The sequence below is a fragment of the Corvus moneduloides genome, chromosome 2 (assembly GCF_009650955.1).
Source record: "Corvus moneduloides isolate bCorMon1 chromosome 2, bCorMon1.pri, whole genome shotgun sequence".
Classification (NCBI taxonomy): domain Eukaryota; kingdom Metazoa; phylum Chordata; class Aves; order Passeriformes; family Corvidae; genus Corvus; species Corvus moneduloides.
The window spans coordinates 98,774,964-98,793,231 of NC_045477.1; the positions used below are offsets into that span (position 1 = coordinate 98,774,964).

General features: G+C 43.1%; 1 protein-coding gene across 9 annotated transcripts in view; it reads right to left on the minus strand.

Moving 5' to 3' along the window:
- Positions 1-14,601, minus strand: part of NAXD (NAD(P)HX dehydratase) — a 52,400-nt gene extending 37,799 nt beyond the window's left edge. For 3 of the 9 annotated variants that reach the window (XR_004238433.1, XR_004238432.1, XM_032100557.1), the window contains exons 1-6: positions 13,697-13,792; positions 12,463-13,052; positions 10,880-11,251; positions 7,315-7,465; positions 6,214-6,259; positions 4,548-4,636 (exon numbers count right to left, since the gene is read on the minus strand). Coding sequence is in view for 7 of the 9 variants with exons in the window: in XM_032100557.1 (XP_031956448.1) it covers positions 4,548-4,636; positions 6,214-6,259; positions 7,315-7,465; positions 10,880-11,251; positions 12,463-13,052; positions 13,697-13,746 (1,298 nt within the window). In the remaining 2 variants the exon portion in view is untranslated. Of the gene's footprint in view, positions 1-4,547; positions 4,637-6,213; positions 6,260-7,314; positions 7,466-10,879; positions 11,252-12,462; positions 13,053-13,473; positions 13,571-13,696; positions 13,793-14,269 lie in introns of those variants that run through there. The other 6 variants (XM_032100556.1, XM_032100555.1, XM_032100558.1 and 3 more) reach the window with 6 other exon arrangements.
- Positions 14,602-18,268: the final 3,667 nt, after the last annotated feature.

The following is an 18,268-nucleotide window of genomic DNA, read 5'->3' on the forward strand; positions in this document are numbered from 1 at the left end:
TTGGAAAAAAGATCACAAAGTTCAGGTCTTCCTCCTTCTTCTCTGCAGGTGTATTAGGGACCCAGCAGCCAAGTCAATTGTGAGACATCTTTTTGATTGTTGGAGGAATCTCTGCTTATTCCCTGACTTTCCCTGGTGACAACAACTCTGCACTTCTTCCAGCAGCTGATCCAAAAGAGGTCAGTGCCAGCGTTACACCACAGTTGTGTTTAATAGCTACCCTCAGCTAACACAAATGAAACGTAAGAGCATCCTCCCACACTGAATCAATGTTTTTGCATCTCCTCTCCACGTAATAAATTATAGGGGGCCAAAAATCTGAAGATTATTCCTGGGCCTTCTTTAAGAGATTTAGCAATGGTTAAATGTGCTCAAATAACTTATCAGGGCCTCAACTACCCATGATTCACCTTCATGATTTTTTTCAAATGGTCAAAACATAGCCAAAATTCAATAAAACTAGGTAAAATATGTTCCAGAAACCCTGATCTTCATTAAGCTTCTTCATTAAAGGTAACTGGCCTGAACACACAGTCTGCCCTTGTGAGAATTTTCTCCCCAGTTATTCTTATTTTAAACTGAAAATAATAATCTTTTTGAAAATCCAACCCAAAACCTGAACTCTGCAATTAACTGTAAGACTTCTAGTAATTCTGACAATCTTTCCTAGTCCACACAAACCCAGAGATATAACCAGCTAAGAGGAAGGTATTAGTTCTAAATCCATGCCTAGTTCAAGGCTGATTTTTTTGGTGGATAATGTAAAATCACATCACTTTTTTGGCACCACAAGAAATTAATGACCTGACATCTCATTCTACTTCTCTGATAAAACTCTGGAGATTAAGGAGTATATCAACTGTTGACTTTACAAACTGTCTGATAACCACCTTACAAGAGGGGTACTCAGTAGTATCTGGCTCTTTTCTGGCCTACAGAGAAGAAAATCTCCGTACAATTACGAACAGTCCTTGCAAGAGGGGAATATAGCAGAATACATTTATTCTCTCTTCTTTTAACATACAACCAACTGGTTTCACATAGCTCATTTAGCTCTGGGATCACTTGCCTACCAGGACAGGATAAGCTAACCCAACACAGGTATCCAAGAAGTCTATTCAACCTGACCTGAGCCAGACCATTACCATGGCAAATATAAAAAAGCTGCTGAAAACTCTTCCCTAGAAATGCCTGAAGGAAGTATGCACACATCTACAGCAAAAATCCACACAGAGAACACCTGCAATAAAATAATAAAATGCAAAAGCTAGGTTTCATCTTGCCTGTATTTGTGAAACATTTACAGTAGAAGCACATTAGCTGACAAAACAGGAAAATGCAGCACAAACCTGGGGTAGCAGTGACAAGACCAAGGAGAACAGATGTCACCACGACTGGGTATATTCCACTATTCAAAAGACCCCAACTTCGGCAACACACATTTTTCTCCACAGGAAAGCAAAGTCAGACAGCAACAATATGGAACTGGTTAGCTGGTCAATTTTTGAATAATACCAGTTCATTGTGGAAGGGGCTATAATGCATTTGACAGAATTCCTGAATACAAAGGAAAAGGTTACTTCTGATAATATTGACTATTCACAGCCTCTAGATACCCTGCTATCATTATTCTGCTCACGTGGTGAGGACACAGAGCCAGGTGCTGAAGCTTTGTCTTTCTAGATCCCAGGCTGTCACGTGCAGTCCCAGATCTCATGTTCACTCACAGGGAATGAAGTCAGGAGACAAAAACCACAGAGAAAGTTGCACTATGGGTGTCCCCAGTATGGAATGTTACACCAAAAGGATTCCCGGGATGGTCTACATCTGGGGTCACATGGAATTGCCCTGGCAATGCTGCAAGATGGATGTTAATTTTCATAACCCTCCTTCTGCAATCCTAGTCAATCTTTCTCACATAACATTCTCTGCATCCTTCAAGTGACAGACATCTGCCAAAGACCTGAACTGCTCCAGTCCAGCTTCTAACTCCCACATACCTTCACCAGTCATGCTGGCAAAGATCTGCAACAGCAGCTCTAATGAACCAGAAGAGCCCAAGCATTCAGAGGTGGCAAAAAAAGAGCATTTTCTTTCCTTGAGGTGATCGCCTGTGAGGTGAAGGCAGTAAAGAAAGTAGAGGCAGCTAAGATGATAAAATGTCAGATTCCCAGCAGCACAAAATGGGAGCTGAACCTTGGCAAAACGCCAAGCTGCTCAAACAGGGAGTTGAGTACACGGGGCCATAATTATGATTAGCATAATAAGAGAGTGGTACAACAGCTACCTAGTTACTCTGAAGGGTCATGGAGAAATCATAACAAAGCAAAGTTTTAAGGGGAGACACAAAAGAAAACAATGACATAGCTGCTCGTGGGTTTACCCAGAGGTTCTTCCATGCGTGAAGTGCGGCCTGGGAGAAAGTACAAAGACTGTTTAAGAGATCAGGCTCTGAATCAAGAGCAGCCGGCCGTGCCTGCAGAACTCAAATGGCTCCATAACATATAAAGGATCATATGAAAAGTGTGACACTGAAGACAAAGGACCTCACAAGAAAAATAGGCTGTTAGTGCAAATTTCAATAAAACCTGGGCTCAATAGAGTCAGTCAAGATTTTTTCCTTTCTAACCAGAAAGGACTGTTTTCTCTCCCCCTCAAATGAAGCAGAAGAGATAAAAAACCCGAGAAAATTTAATAAATAAAGTCTGAGCACTCAGATATTTGCATTTTTAAAATTTTGAATGTCATGCAAACAATATTTACAGATCCACTGCATCATGCAATTAGCCCAGCTGGGTGCATGAAATTAATCAGTTTTATTAAAAAGTATTAAATACTCAGTTGCAGACTTAAAGATATATGAAAATCCCTAGATTCACTGTACTGGGTACATCTGAAGGAACTCATAGAGCCTAAGTTTAAAATCAAAAGTTCTCTTTGCAGGTAGAAAGATCAGAGTTTTCACTGAAATCTGAATTCCACAGAAGACACTGAGAATCTGCATATAAAAAAATCCCAGCCTTAGCAGGCATGATCTGATCCTCCATGAACAGAAAGTTTACTGTTAACCCTATTTTCACCTCCCCTTTCCTCTGTGCTGCTTCTATTTCTCCAATTAACCTTTTCCATTCCCAGACATCAAGAACCACCGTGCACACAAACAATGCTTTTCCCAAGGCAAGGTCACCTTGTTACCGTACAAGATGACCATATGCTGTATCTCAAGTGGAACACATCAAGACACCCCAAGTTAAATGTTAATATTGCCATCAGGCTTCTCCACTGTGTTTGCTACCATATGATACCAGACAGAACATCAACTGAAGAGATGCTTTTTTGATTAAAGAGGCAAACAGTCATACTGGTAAAAACCCTACCCATCTCTCCCTTGCTTTCAAACATCATTTTTATTTTGTCTGAACTCTGTGAAGTTATGGATTTGTTCTGTCTTTGGGGGGCTGGGGGGAAAAAGCAACCAACAAAACACAACCCTGTTTAACTGTCTTCCTTCTAAGCACCTTTGTCTACAGCAACAGGAATGAAACCCACCTTCAGAAAGCAATAAACTTATGACTTCCAACTGCAGCCACCCCCGTAAGGAAGATCATATTCTTGTTCTCAGACACCAAAATATTTCTACTGTCATAAATCCTTCCTGACAGCAATATCTGACAAACACGTTTTTAAATTATGCTTTTCCTACCCTAATCACAGCTTTACTATGTATACCAACAGACTTTGACATGCACTGGTGTGAGCTAAGCTCAGAGGCATATACCTAAGGCACACATCTTAATTCTCATTTGCAGTGCTCATTGCAAACCATCATAACACCTAATTGAAACAAATTTATCCTATGAAAGTTCATCCATCAATAACACATTTCAGAACAAAAATTCAGAAAAGCACTCACACACTGATTTTACCAATTAGGAGGACAGTTACTTATTAAACTTTTCATCTTCTTGTTAAGTAAGTCCTGTATTTTATATCATTTTGGAAGATCTATTTATTCCCAAGAACAGGTGTGTATCTCAAGCAACATATTCATGAAGAAAAAGGAGAATAAGCATCTCTCTTGCCTTGTAATTTTGCATAGGTGTCTACAAACACAGTACTGAGAGAAAAAAAGACACACTACTGTTAAACACTATTAGGGCTGAAGAAGCAAGAGAACACACTCCATTTGCCTTTCGAATGCAGATTTCAAAATGCTGACTTGTAGTGATTTGTAGTTCCAGATCTTGCTACCGTTCACTGTTAAATGCATTACAATCACAGAACACATCAGCAAGTAGCAGAAAGAAAGATCTCTGCTTTTTAAAAATTGTACTTTGACAGACATGAAAAGAAATTCACAACTGATTGTCCTATATTAAGTATCTAACTGTTTGTAATGAAAGGACAAAGCCCAGAGTTTTGTGATCTCCAGCTCACCCATCCAGTAACTCAGCGAAAGAAATAACACAAACTAATCGATTACCAGACTGAAATATTAAAACTAGTAAGCCTGACTAGCTCATTTAAACAAAACATAAGTCACTTACAGAACTGGATGAACAATCAGCTCTGGACTATATGATTTGATTACTGATGCTGCATCTTTGGTACAAAACACATGGGATAAATCTGCACCCTAGAAAAGAAAATTTGCAAACAGTATTATAAAATTCGTACTTACTAATAACTCTATCATTCCAAAGACTAGTCAACTAATAATTTAACTGAATTCTTATTTCTCAATAGTTTAAACAAACTTTATTAATTTTTTTCTATTTTCGCTTAGACTAGTATGAAATGTTCTGGGTTTTTTAGTATCTAATTTCCAATATAATTTTTTTTGTTTCTCACTAACGGGATGACTGAAAACACAGATCTTGAATTTTTACTCACTTGAGATATGTTTCTCATTAGCAGTTCTACTGTAACATACTTGCAAAATATAGCTATGGCAATCTATGAGTACATTTCTAGTCCTACCATTTTCACTCAATAGGCCAAATTCATACAAGAAAAAGGCTGGCACAATTTCAGCAACACACCCTATGTTAAATAAACATTAAAGCTGAAGACTTGAGTCTCAAGCTTCTGCTACCAACTCAAAAAATCAGAAATACACATAAAATTATGTAACCAGGAAACCTGATCTTGTACTGGTCATGCATACTGAAATTTCCCATTGTTAAGGAATTGTCTTCTCTGCTTTACTACTATACATTTAACATTTCAAGCTACTATGACTGTTTATGTGCAGATATAATGGTCTGAAATCAAGTGACCTCAGTAAGAAACCTCCTAGTATTGCCACTGTATTTGCAGATAGTGGACAGAAATCTGAGTGGCCTTGGGATCTTATAATAACATGATGAAATAGTATCATTTCAGTTTTAAATCTTTGAGGGTTTTCATCCTGAGGGAAGAGGTGGTTGGAAATACCTGGGTTTGTTACCTACTTATTGAGAGAAATCTTCAAAAAGAGAAACATACACAATGAACTGAAAGTACTGATACACTATATATAGCATTCTGAAAATTAGATGTATTATGTAAGCATGATTTGTTTACATTTGAACAATCACCCTGTATTTATGTACTCTGCAGTAAATATGTTTAGCCATTTGATATGTCAATAAAATAAGGAAGTTTATGCTTCTAGGGAAAAAAAGCTTAGAAAATACTTCTGCTAAAGATGAGAATGCAAACAAAATGTGCTATTAGAGATCACACTGAATTCCACCCACAATCTTTAGACTTACAGCACGTAAGAATTTTACTAGGCTAAAGCTTTAAGTTTTGAAAGAAAGTTACTTCATTCAACACAGCTATCAGGTCCAGAAAAGTTCCTGAAGAACTCACTATAGTCAAAAACGTAACTTTAAACAATAATCTAAGGTTACTTTATTGTTCACTTTTGGAGAAAATATTTCATCAAGTCTTGAAATTTCCTGTCCAAGTCCCTGAAATTGTCAAATTCTGGACATATTTCTAACTTCATCTCACATGGAGAAAGAAAACACAGTGAATGAAACACAGTGAATGACATTTGCAAAGTATTTCTACAAATTCTGGATGAAGGATTTTCTTTGCTCAAGAGAAGATCTTCTAGAGCTCAAAGTTCATGTGCATTACAGAATGAATGCTATTTTTAAAATGGCACCTGGGCAACAGAAATGATGAAAAGTTCATTTTGGACTTGTATAGAAGAACACGTACCACTTTGAGAGCTGTAATTGCAGCAAAGTATGGTGCTCCAGTGTATCTAGAATGAAATAAAATTTACGTTAGGAAACACAGCAACAAGATTAGATAATGATCTTTCATGGAAATATTTACAAAGATCATGCTATAAAACCAGCAAAATTTTCTCAAGTAACTAAGGTAAAACTTTAGAGACCAACAAAACTGAGGTCGAGAACTGTTTGCAAGCTAAATATGGGATCTGTGACCTGGATCAATCCCATCTGGCTTTAGATGCTTAACTGAAGTGCCTAAACTGTGATTCCAGTTGCCCTAAATTCTCTTTATGAAGACTGAAGAGAGAGATCTGAACAAGATCACCCTCCAAAGGTGCTTACTTCAGCCAAGAGGTAAGAACCTAGGAGCATTAGGTTCTACCATTCAACCCAGCTATGAGACATCACCTTTTTGCTCTTATGAAATGTTTATTAATGGCAGATGTCCAACAGCAGATCTCTCTTACAGGAGAAAGATGTCATCTCTCTTTCAAAATGGAAAAATGAAAAACAGGAAGGTGCAGTGGCTCATTCAAAGTCTTGTGGCCAATATTATTTCTAGGTCAGTACAGCATTTAACTGATTTATGCAGTACCTCTTTTTTCCCCTGAAACAGGGTATTTTCATTACTCCAGTACATAAAACAAGGTATTGACAGAACCTAGTAAACACCAATATTTAACAAAATAAAAAGCCCACAAGAAAACACAGCTTAAGAAAATATAGAGACCCAGTTCCCAAGATTCCAGAGAAGCAGATGTGCCACTGCCTTACTCTACCCTACTTACTCTATAACCTCATCATGCAATGGGAAAAGACTAACACTGAAAACAGAGAGTTTGGTGGTCAAAAAAGACAGAGAAGGTTTTTTAATTTCCCATAACATTCACTATCAAAATTTTGCAACACATCTGCAAGGTACCACGTTCTTTCCTAAGTATGCATGGTCATGATGATGGAGTATTAAAGCTCTCTGGAAAATTGTGGTTTAAGTGTAAGGTGAGTTTGAATGGCTTCTACAAATAGCTATGACATCCTGAAGCTTTATCAGAAACAAGAATCAAATTTCTATTTAACTTACTCTCGACATCCTCCAACAATGCCTATACGACCATCTTGACCTTTATGCTTTTTCCCTGTTAGGGGAGGGATAACATTGCGCACCAGCTGAAAAATATTCTCCATATCCTTCAGAGTGTGTGTTCTGTGCAGTGAAAAAGATCTCTCTATAACTGAAAAGAAGAAAATAATTGTTACTTCAAAGAATGTTCTTTCTTAAACTATTGCAAGCATTTCTTTTAAGCACTCATGTACACTAATAAAATCACACAAAGAGACATGAAGTGACATACTTCTAAAACCCAAATGCTTTGTCACTTAAAGGCCTTTAGAACAGTAAGTAACTAGGGAAGGTGATGATTTTAAAAATGAATTCAAGGTCTGATGCATAGAATACTCTCACTGACTGTTCACAGTCCTAATTTAGGGCTCAGGTACAGAAAGAAACAACCCAGAACAGTTATATGAACACTTTGTAACCAGAAATACCTTCTTAGTTCAGCCTGAAATCAATTCCATAATTAAACTCAACTGAAATAGGAACACTTAGTAAGGACTAAAGACATCCAGACACAGAGCAAGCACAAAGCAACTGAAACCACATTTTAAAGGTACACCCTACCTTATATTTCGCTTCCCTTAAAGACTTCCACCTCTTAGCAGAATCAGGGCCTATCTCACTGTTTTTTTATTTTGGTGGGTGGATACAAAGCATAGTGAAAGTCTTTCTGCAAAACTATAATCCAACACACTGGATGCAAACATCACAAATATCACACAAAGATCATTTTTAGCTATAATATATCTCCAGATCTTGGATGCAAAGCTACATGTCAAGCCACATACTAAAATGACTGCACACTCAGTAGGCTACGTATCAAATGAGTCTTTCAAAAGGCTACAAAACCTTGGAAGAAAAAATTATTTCAACAATTACAACTAGAAAGAATTAAAACATTTACCCAACATGGGAAAAATATGAAGATCACTACTTCTATCAACAATGTGTTAAATTGCAGCAAATACACTAAAAGAGCAAGTCCTTAAAAGCTCCTCATTACCTGTACAATTCTGTTCAGACGAGCAGTTTATGTGAATGCTAATATCAGTGTCCTAGATCACAGCCATGCTAACTTTCTTTTTCTTTTTAGTTCTTCTAAAAAGCTTTCAAGGAACTGCTACACATGTATAACATAATTATGCAGAAAATAACTCCCATGAGACTCCTTACTTTCAGCTGTATAAAACTCAGTAACTCTACCACACAACTCCAAAATACAGAGGTGGGAAAAGGAAGGGGGGGGAGGGGGTGGGAAAGAAGAAAAACTGTTCCAGAAATACTGGGCATAATAAGGGGGAAAATGTAACAAACAAGAAAATTCCAAATCTGCGTGCTATCAAGCAAAATGCATCTTTTTCTCTGTCTTCCACAGACATGCTAATCTTCAGTAACAGTATGCTTTAGTGTACAATAATGATAAATACTCCTGGCTGATCTTTTGCTTTTGAATATAGGCATCCCACTCTTACTGAGAAATAATACAAAAGGGGGGAAAAAAAACCCAAAGGAATGAAAACAAAAGAAAAAAACCCACAACCTGTTTTGGATTATGGCCAAACTAGTATTGCAGTGACCCAAAGGAGAACAAAATGCTCATCTCCTCTGAAAATAGGGCAGATTGTTTTCTTTAAATCACACTTCATACACTCACTGGTTTTCAACCACACAAGAATATTATATAGCTTGGAACACTTAAAGCACAATGTTGTTAAGAAGGCTTTCTTTTTATTTGCTGCTGGCTTTTGTTCATGTGTGAATATAAAGTGACTACACAATAAAAAGAGAGAAAACAGAGAATTATGCAAAAAGCAGATCTTAATATAGCCCTGCTCTACCTACAGAGCCACTATAGGACATTCAGCTCTTAACACATGAAATCCTAATTCCTTAGAAGATGTGTTGCCTGAAGCGTTATGTTCACATTTTAGCATGCAAACTTTTTTTACACCTTTGCCAATTAGAAGATTCTAATCTTGAATTGCTCTTGCTACAGTTAAATAAATAAAATTCATTTTTGCATAGTGCAATATGCCTGTACACCTATATGATGAAATCCAGCAAGAAAAACTGAACCTCAGTTCCAGGTTGTTACACATAATTAAGCTTTTCAAGAAAAACCTTTCAGAAGTAATGGTAAGGCCTTGTAGGTACCTTCACCCCAGTCTAGAACCTTAAATTATTTCCTACAGGATTTTCTAAAGCACTCCAATTCTACTTTATTTTAGAAGTGAAAACAACATTTAAAACACTGCATGCATTCAGATCCCATAATTTATCTACAAAAGTCTGCTGCCACCAGGAAATCCTACAGACCAGCTATCTACTCAAGAAGAAACACAACCAGATCTGCCAGCCTAAACCCTCAACAGGCTGAACAACCCAGTCTGCCATGCATTTTACAGGGAAACACAGTAAGTAACACACAACCAAAACGGCTCCAACAGCCTCGCAGGACTCAGAAAATGCCCCTTAGGATCTGGCAGGCCAGATTATTATTCAACACTGAGGCTGGGTGGTTTCTTCTTTTTTCCTCTTTTCAAACTACGCTTTTTTTCTTCCAAGCAGTATAAAATTCAGAATTAGAACAGAGTAAGACTTGTTTAATTTCCACGTGGCAGGCTACAATCACTAAGCCCTAATCTGACTCCAGTTCCAGCACTGATGGAGTATCCCTGATTTCCTCCTGCCCAGGCAGTCTACCTCCACACACAAAGAGACCGTGATAATGATAAATGCCACAGGCGCACAGATCCCAAGAAGTTTGTTAATGATTGCTACCATCAGCTTCTGGCCCACACATTAGGTACAAAAGGAAGAGTTTGTGCATAAATACCAATTCTTGAGATACTGCTTTGCCTTTTTATTTAAAGTAAATTCAGATGCCCAAAGAATTTATAAAGAGCTAGTGTAGAAAAAAAATTGTAAGCAAATATTTTCATCTTCTATTACACCTATTACAATAATACAATGCTTAATTGGTAAGATTCAGAATTTTGTTGGAAAGATATTTATTTTAAAGAAGCTAGATCTTAACATCTGACTTACTTCAATGTAGGCAAAACTCCACTCTTTTCCCAGCCCTGAAAAAACATATGCACAGCCTTAACTTCATATACTGGGTTATGCTTGACAACTTCAAGCAGAACAGCAGCAAAATTTCTGCTACAAAGTAACTACTGTTTCCAGATTGCTTTCAGCAACTGTCCTACTTGCCTTTTACATACAAAACTCCTCCTAACTTCACTGTACAGAGACATGAATGTGGAAAGAAGCTCCCAATGTTTACAGGGTTCAAAAGGTATGATTTTGCTCATCAAAATTTGTTATAACTAATGTACCTCTATAAATAATCAGTACAATGGTACGAATAATGAATTCATTTCATTTGATATCAGAGAAACACCTTCACCACAGTATTAAATAATTCCAATTAGCTTTTATTTTCAAAAGCTGCTTACTACCAGTGCTTTCACACAGAAGTTTTAAAAAGTACCCTAGCTTTTATTTATGCTGTAGAAGGAAGTACCTATCGGTGGAGAAAGTGTTGCTGTCATAGCATTATAATTAAAGTTATCCGCATATGAACGATGGTTTGCTCTCCGAGGTGGACTTCCTGGTATAGATTGTGACCTTTGTGATACTGTAGAAGAAATTCCAGCCAACATCTGTCCCAACATCTGTAACATCTGGAGTTCTCGAGCATGCTCTGCTTCCCGACGCTTGTCCTCAATTTTGAGCCTCTGCTCTTCAAATCTGTAAAATTTCTCATCTGTATCCATGCTCTGCTGCAGGAATTTTTCCATCATTTTATCCAATGTTAAATTTGTATGGCGTTTTTTTGATCTTTTAGGCTGATTGAGAGGTGGGGTAATAGTTGGAGCACTGACTTCTTTAAAGCCTAAAGCAAGGAAAGAATCAATTATTTTTCTGATGGAAAACAATTTTCTAAGAGGAAAGCAGCAAAAAATCTCCCTACAAGATGTGACCTAATGCCTCACAAAGCATTAGGTTACACTTTCTCAATGTGAGCTGTATTTATTTGAGATATTTTTCTTTCAGAGCACTAAAGCAAACCCACGAACTTCTAACAAGTTGCAAGGGTAACACAAAAATCACAGAGACATTTTTTAATTGTTGTAGTACTAAACTTCAACAATAGGAGTCTTTTTCATCTTCTAAAAAGGTTTAAGTGAAGGTTATTAAATAGTATACCCTCATTTGTGTATTGCAAGTAATTACATTAATCTAAATTGAGTTTCAGTCTGTTGGCATTCTAGATTTGCATTTCAAAAGAACATTAGTGTAAACAACTCTTTGATGGGGTTTATGTGTAAAAAGAAGGTTGGTTAAACGTCAACCAATTGGCTGATTTCTCAGTGATGTCAACTTCTGAAGACAGGTTCATGTTTGTATTAAAACCCCTGCATTGATCTAGATTGAAAACAAACAAGCAACACTTCCCCCACACCTCCACAATACAAACGTGGAGGGTAAAGAACGCGCAGGGAAAGGACAGGCTGTATCGAAGTGCTGCTTCTGTCCGCAAGCCCGATTAAGTTAGAAGCAGTGTTTCTGAAACAACCCATGCAATTAACTACGTAAAAGCTCTCCCCTAGCTTTCTGGCCCATCTGCAACAATAAGCAGATTTTTCAGGTATTATCGTCATCATCGTTTTAATACCGATTAGCAAAACTGCACGCAGTCTGCAGGGAACAGGAAAATCCTCCACCGAGAAGGATGCTTATTTTCTTGTACAATGCCACCTGACACTTTGTCTCGATAATCTCTGCGCCAGTTTTCCACGGGTTTCCCACTGATAAATACCGATAAAAACTCACTAGGGTCCCTGTCCACAGCATCTCCCCCTACCCGGTACGCAGCATTTCCAGCACCCGCAGCAGCTCGCTCCCCTTCCGGGCTCCCCAGTTCACGGGGAAGCGCAAGGTGCAAGAGTTGGGGGAGGCACGGGCGGATTTCAGAGTGCAGAGGACGGGGCGGGAGGGAGCAGGGTAAGGCAGAAGCCACTCAGAAGCGCGCTAGCTGGGGAGAGGCACCGGCAGTCGGGCTGCGAGAGCCCGCGGGGTGAGGGGAGCCCGCCGGCTACTCACCGTCACCCGGCGGCACGGGGATGGCGAAGGACGGGCACTCCACCTTGATGGGGTGGTCGGCGTAGGAAGAGCACTCGCCGGAATCCTCGGTGAAGTTGTCGCGGGGGGACTCCGGCCCGGCGTCCTCGTCCAGCTCGGCGTCCAGCTCGCGGCTGTTGTGCGGCGTGCCCGGCGTGGGCGGCGCGGCGAGCGGCCCCGCGGGCGGCTGGGCGCCGTCGGGCGGCGGGGCCAGCGCGGCCAGCGGCTCGGGGGCGCCGTCGGGGCCCCCCCGGCAGCTCAGGATCCGGTCCATCTCGTCGTAGTACTTGCATATCTTGCGGGCGTGCCCGTTCTTCTTCAGCCCGTCCCGGGCCTGGTAGTACTGCCGCTTGAGGCCCTTGATGCGGATGCGGCACTGCTCGGGGGTGCGCTCGAAGCCCAGCTCGGCCAGGCGGCACGCCACGTCCCGGTACACATGGCTGTTCCGAAAGTTGCCGTCCAGCGCCGACTGCACGTCCGCCTCGCCCCAGATCTCCAGCAGCGCCCGCGTCTCCAGATCCGACCACAGGAAGCCCCGCGTGTTCGTAATCATCCTTGGCCGGCCGGGGTCACTGCAATGGCCGCGCACCGGGGAGAGGGAAGGAGGGAGGGAGAGAGGGAGGGACGGAGGGGGCGGAGGAGGGCGGCGGGGAGGAGGGAGGGGGTTTAATGCCCGCACGCGGCTCTCCCAGGGGGCGCCTACGCCAGCCCCGGCAGCCGCGGTGCGGCGGGAAGCGGCGGAGAGCCGGGCCCCGGGACGCGCATCCCGGGCCGCAGCCGCTCGCAGCCCGCACGCACGCAAACAAAACTTTCCAGGCGCCGCTTTGCGCTGCGGGCACCTGCAAGAAGAGCGGTGGTGAGGTGGCAAAAAAAAAAAAAAAAAAAAAAAAGAAAAAAAGCCCCTTCCCCTTGACTCGCCCCCTCCGAAAACGATGATGATAAATAAAAAATAAACAAGCGGGCTCCCGGCGTGGAGCCGCGGTCCCCTCCTACCCCTCACTCAGGCAGTTATCCGTGCGCGGCCGCTCCCCCGCCCCGGGCTCCGCTGGGAGCGACAGGACGACGGCGCTGGCTGGACTTGGAGGCCCTGCTCATCACAGTGCGCCTGCCTCCCTCCCTCCTCCTCCCTCCCTCCCAGCCGCAGTGGAGCGCGATCCCTGCACACACACACGCACAGAGACACACACAGGGCGCTGCAGCTCCGCTCGGCGCCTACCTCACCCCCGCACACCGCCGTGCCGGGCCGCGCCGCGCCAGCAGCGACATCGCTGCGCCCTGGCCGCCGTGTCAGCCAGCCCGGGGCGGGCGGGTGGCTTTCCCCCCGCACCGGCGCGCACACGCGCGGCAGCGCTGCCCCTGCAGGCCGCCACAACAGCCGCGCCGCAGCCGGCGCCGCCCGCAGGCCCGCGGGGACCCGGCAGCCGCTGCCCTCGGCAGACCCTGCGGCGGTACTGGGGGTCGGGTCTGTGAGCGCTTCCCCCGCCCTCGGCCGTCCCTCCGCGGGGCAGGTGAGCGGCCCGGCCGGCCCCCGCGGCAGGCGGGGGTGGGCTGCATCGTGCCGGGCCCCGCTGCCGCCCCTTCGCTTTGGTTTTGCTCTCCGGCAGGAGCGTCACGAGGCCGCCACCGCCTCCCTCCCGCCCCGGCCCAGCCCCCGGCGGGGCTGCCCGGCCCGGCCGCTTTTCCTTCCGTGGGAAGCACGCACCGGCCCGGCAGCACCCGGCGCCCACCCTCCTCCCCCCGGAGCAGCCCCACCCCCCTGCCCGCCGGGCCGGCGCTCGGAGGTTTGTACCTTCGTCACGCCGCAGCCAGAGGGCCACGGCCGCGGCCAGTGCGGCCAGGGCGATGACAGCGCCCCGTGCCCGCATCCTCGCGGGGTACCGGGCAAGGCCGCTCCGCGCTCTGCTCTTACCTCGGCACAGCGCGGGGCTCCGCACAGCCGCTGCCCAGCGCGCACAACTCATCGGCGCGGCTTCCGCCTCCGCTCCGCGCCGGCGGGGCCGGGCAGGGCTCCGCGGGCGGGCGCGCCCTTCTGGCACCGCTCCGCGCCTCCCGCGGGCTCCCGGGGCAGCCACCGGCGGGCGGGGCTGCCGCGGCAGGCTGTGTGTCAGGGCCCGGCTCGGGAGAGCTCGAGCGCCTGGCCCGGCCGTAGCGGCGCTTTGGAGCTGTCTTCGCGGCCCGTTTAATTGGCAGCTCTTAAAAACTCCCAGGGATTTAGCATTTATTGTTGCCGGCATTTAAAACTCTTCCCATCCCTCACCTCGCCAGGTGTTTCTGGGCAAACTCCTTATTTGCAAGTGTGGTTTGCTTCTAAGGTGCTATTTCTTGCTTAGATACGTAGTTTTCTCGCATACGCAGCATTTGCCTTGTGCTCTACTGGTGAGCCCACACTCGAGTACTTTGTCCAGTTCTGGGCTCCTCAATTCACAAAGGACACTTGTGCTGGAGCAAGTCCAGAGAAGGAAAACAAAGCTGGTGATGGGTTTGGAACACTAGTCCTGTGAGGAGCAGGTGAGGAAGCTGGGGTTGTTTAACCTGGAAAAAAGGAGGCTCGGGAGAGACCTTACCACTCTATGACTATCTGAAAGGAGGGTGTAGCCAGGTGGGGGTTGGCCTCTTCTCCCAGGTAACCAGTGACAGAAGAAGAGGACATAGTCTTGAGCCGCGCAGCAGGGGTGGCGTAGGTCATACGTTAGAAAGAATTTCATCACAGGAAGGGTGATCAGATCTTGGAATGGGCTGCTCAGGGAGATGGTGGAGTCACTGTGCCTGGAGATGGTTAAGAAAGGACTGGATATGGCATGTAGTGCCGTAGTCTAGTTGACATGTGTGATCCTGTGATTTTATAGCAGCATTCCATTAATATTTTCTTTAAAAGACACCAGAGCTAGTGAAACTACCATCTGATGTTCACCTCTGGTCCTGTGGCACCTGCTTAATCTATATAATGAATCAAAATGCAGCATTACCCAGGAGAGACTTAACAAGATTATATGCATGAGAAATCTGAAACATTTTTTTAAAACTCAAACCAGCTGTAATTTATACTCTAGACTCCTGGGTATTTCAAGAAAGTGTTGTTAATAACTTATAAAAGCTTGTAGCCTAACTGGCAGTAAATTGTCAATGTTTCAATTAAAATTTTGAAGGGATGAAGACAGACAACATTTACTGCCCTAGGTTACATATGAGCTGCAGTCAGAAAGACCTGCTGGTGTGACCTGGACCAAACCCAAGTGTGAGATATTTATGTCTTTCAGCATCAGAAGCACCACTTAAAACAGACAGGCTCTCTGCAAGCTACAAGACAGATAACCTGAACCTTTAGTGACCCAGGTTGATCAGTAACCCGTGTTCTGAAGCAGGACCTTGGATACCTGATAACTTCACTGTCAAGAATTAACTTGTTTATTGAAAAGTTGCTCTTCTATAGGTCCTGGTATCTGGTATGATTTTAAAGCAAATACCAAGTCAGTAAAATTTGCCCTTCATTCAGTCAGCACAAATAATGCTTTTTACCCTCAGATTATAAGTGGCAGTTCAAAAGATAGATTAAACAGACAATCATGTTTAGTTTGCACATGAATTTTAACCCAGAAAGAAAATGTTGAACACCTAATTTCATACACTCATGTTTTGATTCCAACTGGGAGGATAATGACTGTGTAGATTCTCATAACTCCAGCACTGATTTAATGTCTGGAAGAGAGGGGGGAAAGAATGATGAGGATGTTTTCTTCATCCCATCAGATGTCTCCACCAAAAGCATGTCTTGTGCCAAACAAAAGAGAGAAGAAAGATAAAACTAATGTTTTTTGCTGGGTTCTTTGGTTTCCTTTGTAGCAGAAATGGAAGGAAATTCTGATGCTGCAGAGCCCTCAGCAGTTGTTTGTGGAGGACCCAATTCTCAATTCATGTGTAGAATGAAACCTAAGGGTATCTGTGGGCTTCCCCTATGCCACAGTTCTTCAGGTGTTTATGCAGAACTTTGTGTAACAGCAGGAGTGTAAAATTGTTGAGCAAATCACGTTGCCACTCCTCCAACATTCTCCTGCTCTGCATCTAACTCAAGGTACCTTCTTATGGTGTAGTACTGGCTACCATCTTCATACCTTGCACAATATAAATCCATAACTACTAGTGCCATCTCTGAGTGCAGCAACAGCAATACTACTTAACCAGAGAATGAGGCAGGGAAACGTTCTTCTTTAACAGAACTGCAGAAGGTAGGAGGTGTATGAGGCAAAAGTTCACATGCCCATCATAGAATTAGGGGAAAAGCAGCTGCAAGAGGCACTTACTTCTTCAGGTATATACTGTGCTTGTCCAATTTTTTTAAATTGAGCTTCCTGTTTTGACAGTCCCGTCAATTTCTCTGCTTGTCCCTCTTACATGGAAGGAGGAATGACCCTGCAGAGTTCCATTTCACTCTTTGTCAGTCATTCTGGCTCCATTGCTTCTTGCTCTGTTGCTGGCCCCTACCTCTTCCTCAGAATCTTGTCCCTCCTTCCCTAGCTCTGATCTCAACCTTCAGCTTCCCTAGCTGCACTGTCATGGCAGCATATCCTCCTCATTAGTGAATTAACTACTGCAATCTGTCCCTGCCCTGCTACACAAAAAAAAAAGGCATCAGTAGCCAGCCCGAGAATGTCCTACTGCTGTCAAGACAGACAAGAGCTTGGAGGGTTGACTTTGTAGTAGATGGCAGCAGTCACTGACAGCTGGTGCTTGCTGGGAACAGTAAGGTGAGGGATGGACTGTAAGCTAGATGTCCCTAGGTGAAGACCCCAAAACAGTGGCCATTCAGGACCATCTTTTCTTCTGCAAGTTCCTGATGAACCTTTGTTTACATTTTGGCTCTTTGCTTCTGATCACTTTGCACCCACTCAGCACTTCAGTCCTTTCCATCCGTTTGGTAACTGTTGTGCAACCCTGCCTACCAAAGCCATTCCAAGGTGCATGTGGACAGCAGGTGGCAATAGCAGAGTTTGCAACATCCTTTGATTGTATTCTCTCCACTCAAATAATTGTCATCCTGTACTGGAATCACCATTTAATATCATAAATATTACAAACATATCCTTGTTAACATATCCATATTGATAATTGCAATAGGAGGCTTAAGCATACATGTGGAGAAAGGTGATGGAAGAGCTTGGAAGTAGTAAGTAGCTCTAATTGAAACTGCCCATAAAATATGACCGAGGATTTCTTTGTTACTGAAATGGGAATCGGGAAGAACCTTTCATTGTAAAAGATAAAGGAAGTCTTGATTTCATTTGAATGATTACCTAGCTAAAATGCAGCTGTTAGAATTGATAGTGGTAATAGAGAAGGCAAAAATGGTATAGGTGTTCTGATCAAAAGGGGGCCTATCCTGCAGGTGTTATTAGTAGTGCTGTTTACTGTCATTAAAGTGAGTGGAATGAGCATGTTTTACACCATTAATATGTTTATCTTAGTACAGGACAAAATGTGGTTATATGGTGTAAATTTTAGTTTATTAGTTTGACGTCTCTCTAGGCTGCAAAGAAACTAGGAAGACCTGAAGCTATAGTAATTACTCCTGTCACTTCACTTCTGTGCATTTTGATATTCAAGAGGAAGGATAGCAGCAAGCGATTTACAACAAGCCATTACAAGAACACATCAACATAGCTTTGGTTTCCCTATGAAGTTCACTAAACAGGAATGTCATATGGGCTGAAGAAGGAAAAGAAAACTGTAAATGAAAAGAAACATACCCACACCTAATTAAATACTGTGTAATAAGTTTGTCCCTACAGCTTCT